At 42.4% G+C, this 12,188-nt stretch overlaps 1 protein-coding gene across 1 annotated transcript in view; it reads left to right on the plus strand.

Annotated features, from left to right (window-relative positions):
* GPR26 (G protein-coupled receptor 26) overlaps positions 1-12,188 on the plus strand; it is a 229,813-nt gene that overhangs the window by 184,227 nt on the left and 33,398 nt on the right. The window contains exon 2 of the mRNA XM_078641213.1: positions 5,680-5,793. Coding sequence (XP_078497339.1) covers positions 5,680-5,793 — 114 coding nt within the window. The remainder of the gene's footprint in view (positions 1-5,679; positions 5,794-12,188) is intronic.

Below are 12,188 nucleotides of genomic sequence, written 5' to 3' on the forward strand. Positions count from 1 at the left end.
TCTTAGCACCTCACATTTTTCATTTCTTGTTCTTCTCTCTCTTCCTCACATGTTTCTCTGTTCCTCGCTATCCTCTCACTCTTGCTCGCCCTCCTGTGTTACAGACTAACCCTCTTTCTGTCCCCTCACCATCCTACTTTCTTCTCACTATCCTCCTATAAAGATGGCAACCTGAGCAACAAAAGCAAACTAGACATCAAATATGGGCTTCTTTCTACCCTGTACCAAGAGTGCATCTTCCAAGGTTGATGACTGAAGTTATAATTTGATGGTTAGTTTCACAACCACAAATCATAGGATACATAAAAATTGTGATCTGATCCTGTTTTGATCCCTTTCAAATGAGCAACATGTTTACATGTTCCTTAGACAGGTCTTTCAGGCAGGTTTTTGTTCTGCCAACAAAAGGAGCAGCAGACTTCACCCTGCTCTCAGTGCAGTAATAACTGCCCATTGAAGGTGATCTCTATATCAAAGTGATCTATTGTGTGGCTCCTGGAAGTTATTTCACACTTCATTAACAAGCATTTACAATGCAACGGTCTCGGCATTGCAAAAGTTAGAGCTATTAGCATTGTAAATGAACGCGTGTTTAAGGTCTTGACATTGTAAATGACAAGGTCTTTTATTTATGTTTTAAAAACCAAAACATAAATAAAAGTCATTGTCATTTACAATGGCAATAGCTCAAAGTCGCGTAATGTGTATGGCAAACTACAGTAGCCTCCTGACGAGTGCCCTTTCACTTAATTTTTTACAAATGAAAGCCCTGGCACTTTTGTTTTTTACAAATTAAGCACAGGTGGTGTCCGTGTCTGCATGGCAGTGGTGGTGTCCGTGTGTGCATGGGAGTGGTGGTGTCAGTGTGTGCATGGGAGTGGTGGTGTCCGTGTGTGCATGGGAGTGGTGGTGTCCGTGTGTGCATGGCAGTGGTGGTGTCCGTGTGTGCACGGCAATGGTGGTGTCTGTGTGTGTATGGGAGTGGTGGTGTCTGTGTGTGCAGTGGTGGTATCCGTGTGTGTATGCCAGTGGTGGTATCCGTGTGTTAGACATCATTTAACACTTTACTAATTTCCCCTATACTTTCCCATTGGGAGACAGATGTTCACTCGTGTTAGTTACTAGCAGTAACTTTACACTTTTAAATTTGTTCTTAGATGTCTCCAACCCCTGACTGGAGAGGGTGGGGAGATACAAGTCTATACTTAGGTGTAAATCTATAGTCAGAAACAGTAAATAGCAAAAACGTGTAGAGTTCCACCTAGGAACAATATATGTTAAAACTTTCTGAGTGAAAAATAGGACAAAACAGACTTTAACCATTCATTTTCAAAGAAAAACGCAGCACCTACCTTGACATCGTATTTCTTCCTTCCCTGCATTACCTTACTTGACAGGTAAAATAACATAATCTGGCTATAACAAAACGTAAGAATTACATAAGCAAAATTCTCAGGCACTATGTCGCGGATCGAGGTAGACATGTTTCAGGCTGAATGCGTTTCTCCTAAGTAGATAGCCAAAGTGAAGCTACAGCGCTTATCACTGCTCCGAGCCATCACTCAGCATAATAGGAGGGAGGGTAAAGCTGCTGGCCGAAATAGAAGTAGGACGACGGCAAACCTCGGCTTATTGTTATCGTTTATTATCGGAACTTTAGTTGTCTTTTTTTAATACACCAAGTTTCCGAGCGTAAAAGGAACATTTTTAAATGGAAGTGGTAAGATAAAATATAACACATATTTTACAAGTCTGTAGTTCGTGCTAATTAATATTTTTACAAATATTTTACATTCAATAGATTGTGGGACTTGAGCATGTAATGCAAAGATTATTTTAAAAAGGTAAATAGTGAAGCTACAGCGCTTATCACTGCTACGAGCCGTCACTCAGCATAATAGGAGCGAGGGTAAAGATGCTGACCGAAATAGAAGTAGGACGACGGCAAACCTCGGCTTATTGTTATCGTTTATTATCGGAACTTTAGTTGTCTTTTTTTTAATACACCATGTTTCCGAACGTAAAAGGAACATTTTTAAATGGAAGTAGTAAGATAAAATATAACACATATTTTACAAGTCTGTAGTTCGTGCTAATTAATATTTTTACAAATATTTTACATTCAATAGATTGTGGGATTTGAGCACGTAATGCAAAGATTATTTTAAAAAGGTAAATCTACTACTTTGCATTTTTTTCAAATATTACATCATGTTGACTGCGAATGAGGTTTTCCAAGATGGTGGTTTGTTTAACCAATGCACAATGATAAACCGCAAGGGGAAATATTGTCTGCCTGTTTATCAGCGCCGCGCGCCTCTCTGCAGACTCCCCCTGCATTCCAGAGAGGCGCGCGACGCGATCCGGTCAGCCCTGGAATGCTGTGGAGACAAGACCTGGCCGCGCGCACAACGTTATCCTATGGGAAAACGCTGCGCGCGGCCAGGTCTTGTCTCACTTCGGCGTCTCAGACTGCTGAGACGCCGACAATAGTTCTCTGGCGAGAACGGCTTTCAGCGCGTTATAGCCGAGACCTAATAAAGGCTAAGTACCTGCTGGGCAGCTGCCGGAGACCTAATGCAAATTATCCTCCAGGAACTTCAGGCAGGGCAAATGTAACTTTCTAAAAGTTACTTTTCCTTAATTCTTATCAAAAATCCAACTTCACAATTAAATTGGATATCTAATACCTATTAAAAATAGTGGGTTAATTATTTTCCTTGCTGGGGCCAAGCCCAATATAACAATGTTAATATTTTCATCTGCACTATGGTTTTCTGTATAGGGCATCCAGATCTGCCACAGTGTAAATTACTTTTAAGGCCTTGTCACTGTAGGGAGATGGCAACATTAGTTTTCTTTATGTTACAGTTTCAAAATACCATGCGCCCTACCTTGTAGACCCCAAGGTATACATAGGGGTGATATTTTCAAATCTAAAAGAGAGGTCTTTGTCTATCAAAAAAGGTTATTTTAACAGGTTGCACTGTAGGTGTTACACTGCAGCAGTCAGGTTACAATGGTAGACCTGAAGCCATGTTTTGCAGGCGCAATAGGTTCTACCGGCCACAAGTGACATTTAACTTTCAGGTCTCAGGTGCACTTTCTAGACCACATAGTAAGGATTTGTAGGCAAGTTAAATGTGTCTAGTAGGCAATTTAATCATGTTTATAAGTGATGCACAGTCACTTTACTCCTGCTTAGAAGAGTTAAGACGTGCACAGTTCAAAAGCCAGGAAAATAGTTTTTAGAAAAAAGAAACAAAGTCTTTGTGTGACTATGCAGAAAAGGCAGATTTCCTGCACCGTCTCACACTTTTTACAGAAAAGGAAGGATGAGTAGGAAGATTTGAACTTGTGAAGCCACAGATTGTAGGAACATCTCTGCAGCAAGTGTATTTACCCAGTATATTATCTTATCAGTTTACGACTGAGGAGTAACACTTGCACTAAAAAAGGGCTACTATAATGGGGAGGACCAAATTATGGAACAGGGTTTGAATAAATTATGTTGCTAAATGTGGGGAGGTATTGCTTTATTATTTTGCCATTTTATTTATACATGTTAACACTGTCTGGAAACAAGTTTCATCTCATTAGTACCAGTTGAAAACAAACTACAGCAATAAGCAGATGTGAGTAAACCTCTATGAAGTGCCTTCCACTGTGAAGTAAAATGTCACTGCGCTTTAGTAACTTTTGGTCTGTTTAAGACAGCTTTTGATAAAATCTGTAAATTATGCAGCAGACGTTGGATTATGTGGCAGATGTGACAAATCTATAATTATGCATAAAATGCTGCTTCTGCAGAATCACATAAATCTAGTGGCCCTAACTATAATATATATCTGTCTATTCTTGTGCCAAAATGAATTTTTGGGGAAAGAATACATGCGCAGACATCAGTACCCCAAAGTAAGGTGTCTGTTCTTAAAGTTCCTTCTAATTATTTAAGCAAGCTTCTCCTTCTGTGAGCACCTCGGGAGATTGACAGGAGGGAGGACAATAGCAGCACATGTTGTCAGTTCTGCCATGAATTATTGCCTTTGCTTTTTTATATAGGCACTTGAACTATTCCTTCCCATTCGGTATCTGTGTTGTATTAGTGAAACTTGTCAAGTATTTTCATTTGAGAAGAGTCAAAACCTTGCAATTATCAGTGATTTGTTTTGCTTAATATTGTGCCATAAGTAGGGCCACTGGAATTATGCGCCTCTGTGGCTGCATCATGTTCCGCATGATAATTGATTTGCCACATTTGTCACATAATACTTTATCTGTTAAATAATTTGCACATTTTACCAAAACTAAATATTCTTTCTAGCTGAAATGGATTGAAAGTTTCTAAAATGCAGCAACATGTTTTTGCTGAGTTGTGGGTCAATTTTCAGTTTCCCACTGTCATATTTCTGTATTAAAGGAGGTACTAAAGAGGTGTAACCTTTTTAAGGGGAGTGTTAATGTGTACTATCACAAAATGCGCCACATTCCGCTGAGTAACTTGCGGTTTTTTGACACATAATTTAGTTAACCACGCCACATAATTTGATTTTCCCCAGCCACATAATTGCAGTGGACATGAACATAAATTAGGTATAACATTATAGCAGAAAGAAAATATAACAAAGTACTATTAAGATCCATATCCTGATGGTATGCCCATTTCACTTTCCTTTCTTGCAATGGCAACACACTTCACGCTGTTTCTGCCTTAAAAATTCTTTCATCTCTTAATTACTGTGTGACTGGAGCTTGCAGTCTCAATAAAGCAGGGGTGTCTCTGGTACCCCTTCCGTTTATGTATGCACAATAGCAGACATTCCCTGTGACCTGTCCCCTGTCCCCAGAAACTTAAAGTACTACAGGGCATTGGAGTTACAAATGAAAGCTGTACAATTAGATTTTGATTGCGAGCATGCAAGACCATGTGATTTTTTTAAATTCACAGACTATGGTTTACTGGTTATGGGCCTTGGGTGGGCCATGGGGCTATCTTGGGAGGGCCTGGCCCACCCTCTAGAACCGGGCCTGTGTACAACACACACACATAAACACACATACAGACATGTACATACGCAACATGGCCCCGCCAATCAGTGCTTAATTTGTAAAAACAAAATGTGCTTGGACCCTGGTCACTCGGCCACTTCAGGTTATCCCACCCATTCCCCCCGCCAGCGCTCCTAAAGCCATTACAAACACACCTACTAACCATCACACAGTCCTTTAAGTGTGAGACTTCAGACTATTCTAGGCCTTGAAAGCTATTAGAATGGTTTGGGTGGTGGGTATTAGTAATTGTCACTGTATAATGAATTTAGAAACAACTGTTGTTGTGCTCATCTCTAAATAAGAAAAACAGTGCCGCCATGTGGCTGACTGCCATAGATGCCGGTGCTGACAATTACGTGCGTTGCGGAGCACCGGAAACCACCAGCTCAAATTAAGCACTGCCCCCCCATGTAGGTATAAATCTTTGTTGCCGTTGTGTGTGGCAGTGCTCACTCACACATGACATGCACTAATTTCAGTCTACTAGCAGTGCAGTACAACACATGCAGTAATGTAATCTCTGCCTGCCTCTATTCAATGTTTTAGTGTGTGACAGAACGGTATAACCCATGCGTTGCTGTAATCAGTCTCTCTCTCTTTTTCTCTTTTCTCGATTGCATGTTGCAGTGTGCGGCAACGCTGTTTGGAGGAACAAAAGCGAAGAAGGCAAAGAGCGACCAAAAAAATTAGCACCTATATCGGGACCTTTCTGCTCTGCTTTGCACCATATGTCATCACAAGGTTAGTTGAACATCACTCTCTGAATCCACTGCCTTTTCTCCTCCTCAATCTTGTGGCACACCTCCCCTGGATCCAGTGAGCGTCTCATGGACAATGGTGCCAAGCAAAATGGTGGGGTCCCCCTGCATAATGTGAAGAGGGGCCCTTAATTCCCTATATCTCATAGATATGCATTGGCCTTAGGCTTAATGAGCCCACTCTGAGGGGGTGGGCTGGGGTCTATATTAGACCCTTGATCATGGGTCCTGTGCCATAGCTGAAACTGCTCCTGTTTCCAATGCCTGCAGTTCCCCCAAAATCTAGTTTGCATATATTTTACTCTCCTGTCCGTTGCTCAAAACACCAGATCCTGAAACTATTACATGGCCAATGGTTAGCTTTCCCTTTGTGTAAAATATTGCCCAATGCCTCTGCTGCTCATAACAGGGGTCATATTACAGAAAGTGAATTCGGGCTCAACGGACATGTGTACCTGCTTTGTGCGCCCCTGGGGAACATTGGTATTACAGGGGGTTCTGATACTTGTGTGGCCCCCTTCTGTAATACAGATAATGCTGGTGCACATGAAGTGCCAGCGCTATCTCAAGAGGTGCTCACTCATTTGCATGAGAGGGTGGCTCCATGCAAATGAGGGAATTTCTTTACCTCTGCACCCACGCCACATTGTGGATGTGGGCGCAAAGGCAAAGAAGCTGTCAAGATGCATACTGAAAGTGCACCACAAAAAGGAGGCCCAATGTCAGTGCCCTCCCTGTTGGCACCCCTCTGGAAGGGGAAAGATAATAATATGGACCAACCAGACATCCCATAGCAGGGGGGCACAGTGACGCACTGCACCTGCCTTCAAATGGATCTCTAATCCCTCTTTAAAGTGAAGAAGGGTTGCAGGTTGCTCAGTGAAACACCGAGCAGCTTTGTAAAAGCCGCTCCATAGTTCACTTACTTTAGTTAAAGTTTATTGTACAGTTAATTAAAACCTTTACAAAAATACATCTGGTTAATACCAATTCAGAACAATCAGATTAAAATAGACCTTACAATATGTTCTATAAGCATACCATGTGCCACTGAAACCCCAGGGACATTAATTAGGGTCTAAAGAGAATAAAGTAGGGATCATCACCAAGAGCCAAAACAGTTTGAAAATGGCATAGGGAACGGTAGGTAGCACATTGAAATTGGCCACTTGGCTCATGCAGAGAGTAACTAGAAGCGTTGAGGACAGGGCAGGAAGTCGATGTTCGTCAAATGCACAGCAGCACCAGAAAATGTTCATGGTTGGTCAGGTACTATTTAAAACATGGACACATTGGGAAAGTACAAAGTGCATGACAGGCAAATGTTGATCCCAAAATACTCCAATAGGCAAGTCATAGCATTGCGCAAGATGTTCCTTTTGGCCACCAGAGAGAATAGGAAGGAATGAAGGGGCGGGAGCAGCAGCATCACGACCTCCGGGGCTTCAGGAATTGAGTGAAGGTCTTCATAGTGATCATTCTTAAGCCTTGGCGAATGGAAAGTGCAAGGTGCAAAGGGCCGGGGGAAACAATAGAGTATCCCAAAAGAGCTTCAGGAGTTTTTAGTAGAACATGTGTGATGGTCTGAGCGAGTGAGCATGGAAGGAGTTAAGAGCCCGACTCTGGCCAGCACTTGCATTAGGTTTTAACGTTTGAGGGAATGTGCGCTAGGTTCAAGCTGGTGGTTGCACCCTATGCATATTGCAGCGACAGCCGTGCTGTATCCCTAAAAGACTTCAGATGTTTAGTGGCAGCTGTATCACGCTGTAAGCTGGTTTAGGGCCCTGGCTCTAGGCCATCGGTGGTAAAGTCGGGCCCCAATTATGTTGCTGCCGCCTGGAGAAATGTAATTATTTTAACATTTAAAGTGGCGTTGTCTAAGTTCAGGCAGGCAAGTTCGAACTCCCAAGCAAACAAAGGGCCTGATGTGGATCTTGGCAGACAGGTTACTCCGTTACAAAGAAGACGAATATCCCTTCCACTGAAATAAAAATCCCATAGGATATAATGGGATTTATATTTCAGCGGACGTGGTATCCCTCACCGCTGTGACAGAGAAACCCATCCGCTGAGATCTAAATTAGGACCAAATTCCCTATGGAGAAAGTTTTTTTCTCAGCTGAAGCAGTGAGGGACAGATGCAAGAATGTGAATGATGGTTTCCACGTGGAGTTCCGCCATGCCAGGCAATAGCCCTGAATGTTCCTTTTCCCCCAGTCTGAGAGCTATAAATCTGGCATGAAGCCAGAGCAGGTAAGTACCGGTGATATATTTCTGCTGGTTCCATGGGGCGTAAGAGTTCATCACTGCCCAGGCATGTGAGCACTTTCTCAGCGCTGCCATGTCATCCAGCATTGAACGCCTTTTCACTGTGGTCGCTGTGAGTTTTTTGAACGCAGATAGTGTAAGATTTTATCCCGGGCTTCTGTGAGCTAAAGGTCTTTTAACTTGTCTTAAAGATGGTGTTAAAGCGAGGATCCTGATCTATCTAAGTCTCGCCAAAGTAAGCCATTCATGGTATCTGGTGGGGCAAGTCTGAGCCTGTGGTAAAAAATTAAGAAGGCACTGCTTCTCACCCATGATTGCTTTATTGAGTTAAACTTGAGCCTTACTTGTGCTGGGGATGCTGGCTTTGGCAAATGCAGTGCAGCTTTATAGATTTTGGTGGCGATCGTGTCCAGCAGTACAGCCTCAATGCCCAGTGTGATTTTGCTTCCATGGGACAGTGGGGGGTGCCCTTTGCTTTCATCACCCCAGGAAGGGATCAAGGCTCGGACCCTTAAGAGTCTGTGCGAGTGTCTTAAGGGTGAGCATGAAGCTGGTGCCTTTCTTTTTCAGTGCAAGAAGGTGAGCTTCAAACAACCCTTGACTGTCCAAAAGGATGCCCTGGTATTTGTATTCAACGCTGTGCAGAAGCTGTTCCCAGTTAAGCTGCCACCTGCTGCAACCTGCCGCCTTCCTACAAAAAATAATTGTCATTGCCTTTTTGTGGTTTATTTCGAAACTGTTGCTGACGGTATAATTGTGCAAGCAGGAAAGTTGACTTGGAATGCCAATTTTTGTTTGACTTAGCAGCATAAGATCATCCGCCTAAAGCAGGTGTGTTATACGGTGGCCTCCCAGTTTGGGAGGATGACAGTTGACTTTATTTAAGGCCTGTGTCATGTCCGCAATCTATAGTTTAAAGAATATAGGGGTGAGTACACAACCTAGTTTCAGACCCAGGTTTGTTTAAATCTTCCTTGAAATGCAGGTGCCATCACCCAGTTCAAGCTGCACCCAGGTATTGGAATACAACTGCACAGTCACACTCAATTGATCAGCTGAGAGGCCCCAGTCCTGCAGTTTACACCACAATGAGCCTCTGGGAACATGTCAAATGCAGCTTTAAAATCAATAAAGCAGGAGTAGAGTGCAGATCCCCTCCTGTAGGCTTTGTCACACATTAATGCCAGCGCCATCATATTTGTTGTGGTACCACAGTTGTCTATGACACCACACTGATATCTGGGGACGATCTGCACTTTATCCATGATTTCAAGTTGTCAAGCAAGAGGCTAGCAAATAGTTTAGCATCATTATCGCTTTAGAATGTACAAAAATAGTGTACATTTCTGCAAAAATGAGTACTACAACTGAGCAAGATTCTGCAGGCCAGTCCCTCAAGCTGAGAGCTTTCGAATGCACTGAACCTCACCCGCCAAAGCGGCATACTTCATCACCGGTTTGGGCGCCATGTTGAGTGGGCAGGCCCAATAATGGGGTACTTTGATGGAGATCTTTTCTAAGGGTGTGTGGTCTAGCTGGACCATAAGCGCATGCCTTTGCTTGTCTGGCGCAGGATGGTGTATGGCAGATTGGGAAGAGTTTGACATTGGCTATGGGTTTCAAAGTATTATTTATTTATGATTCCTGGAAGTAACACATGCAAGATTAAAACAGAGACTTGAACTCATTGAGCATAATTGGTTAATTGGTTCAGTTACATGATCAATATGTTTCTTGAAAATATTGCCCAGGAGGGGGTCAGTAGAAATTCATCAGAACCTATGTAACCCTAATCTACGTAGGATGGCGTTCAGTGTAGACAAATTATGCCCCTGTAAAAAAGATTCAGAATAGCATCTATTTTATGTAGTCCCCTAACAGGAACATACATTTCCTTGCATGTAAAAACCTGAAAAAGAAATGGCTAGCCAAAATACAAGCAAATAGCTGTACATATAGTTCATCATCATATTGTAGATTGATTGAAGTATAAACCCTTTGGCATTATGCTGTTAAGCACTACATAAAACATGCATCTAGTGAGTCTAAGTGGCTTAGGCAGAGCAGACTTCACCCAGTGGTGGTAGTGGATTCCTCAAAAAATATCAGAAGTAAGTCTTGGGTTAGCTTGCCATCAATATAGTTGGTCGGGCCCCTTAGATTATAGGGGCATGAGACACCCTTTGCAGCTATCTTAAATAGTAACAGATGCATTTGAGTATATATTTAGTATCTTTGAAAGAAAATGAGCCCATTTCCTAAGTGATATATATATATTTTTTTGCAGAGTTTTATATAGCGCAAACTAGACCCGAACCGAATCAGGTATCAAAGCGCTTTACATAAGGACACACTTTCATTTTGGGCACGGGGAGATTAAGTGATTTGCCCAGAATCACAGGAGGTTTTGGCGTCGTTACCGAGACTCGAACCCAGATCCCCAGGTCCGAGGTCGAGCCCCTAGCCGTTAGGCCAACTCCTCTCCATATATGCAGAGACGGTTACCACTTACGTGCCTGAGGAGGATGTGCCTACTATATGCCTACCTGTGTCCACGATTCCAGATGTTAGTTCGCCAGGCTGGTTGGGTTCTTCTTGAAGTAGGCATTGGTGCCGGTAATGAGTGCCCGTTTGTTGAAATAGTGTCTGCATCATCAGGCATTCATAGTCTACATTAAGCTGAACCTTGGCGCTTTTTGGTGCCCAATTGAAATTGGCATCGTCAGGTGATACTGTAAAAGCAGTTATATGTGTTGCAGTTGGTGTCATTTGTAAGTATGCATTTCTTGGGTTTACGTAGATTGAATTCTTTGGTTTGCAAAGTTAGATGACAAATGTTGCAGTGGCCACATGTGAAGTGCCCCGTCACTCAGAGCCGCCCTCAGCTGGTGGTTATAGATTCTATTCTAATCTCTTTTGCCCCCCTCATATGTACTAGTTGATCCATCAAGTTCTTTGATCACTCAAATGCGGAAAGGGATCTAGACACTGCTTCAATTTTTCCAGTTTAAAAAAATAAATAAAGTTTATTATCAGTTTTTTCATATCGTACAGTACGTACAATACAAATACTATGCAACCCTGACTTACAGAATGATTTTCTACCCTGTGGCCATAGCAGTTACAAATGCAGTACCGTCCACCAAAGTACAAGAGAGGATGCCATGCAACTTACATTTTCCAGTTTTTGTTAATGTGTTTTAGGATTAGTGTCCAAAAGGCATTCTCAGTTATCATCTTTGCTCTTTTTCCGTCTCTTTGTATGGCTGTTTCTGGGCATGGTTTTTTCTTTAACTTGTTTCACCGGTCCTGGGCTTGTTCATCATACTTGGCAATTTCGGTACAATTGCTGCAAAAAAGATAAGAATTGTCTTTATGGCAGAGTCATACGGAGTATTCTTGGGTGATGGCTGTCAAAAGGATAGGAGGTTGATGCGGTCTGTTTGTGGTATGCCTCGGTTCTCAACCTGGAAGCTGATTATTAAATTCAAGAAAGAGATATGTGAATCAGAACATGTGAAAGAAAATTTTAGAATTTTAGATATGAGCTGGGTCGTTTACCCAGGGAAGAAAATGTCTGTTTCTTTTTCTCCCCGTCAGTTGACCAGAATATTGTTGATATATCTGCGCCATAGAGTCTTCTCATTCTTGAATGGATTTGTGTCTGATTAGATGTAATTCTGCTCAAACTTGTGCGAGTTCAAACATGCCAGACCAGACTTGGGGCGAAGTTACTCCTCATGGATGTTTACTGGGCTTGCAGATCTAGGCCCAGATTTACAAACATTTCGCATTGTGTTTGCATTGCTTTTTTAATGCAGGTCTAACGCAAAATCCTTGTTGGTATTTACAAAGCAAAGCAAATTCTATTTTTGTTGTTGTGTTTTTAAAAAAATTTAACAAAGCGCTTTGAGCTGATTTTAGTTACTTTGCATCAGGGAGGCGCTCCGTGGGTGGTGCATGGGTATTCCCCTGCATCCATCCATGGATTTTGATACAAAACGAAATCTGAATGGACTTGTAGACATGGACTGGCATCAACATCCATCCTGCTCTTCCCTGAGGCTGGGCTAGCAAGGTGAAATATCTTTGTTTCTCTTCGTTATTTCT

Source organism: Lissotriton helveticus, chromosome 5_1 (genome assembly GCF_964261635.1).
Source record: "Lissotriton helveticus chromosome 5_1, aLisHel1.1, whole genome shotgun sequence".
Taxonomy (NCBI): Eukaryota; Metazoa; Chordata; class Amphibia; order Caudata; family Salamandridae; genus Lissotriton; species Lissotriton helveticus.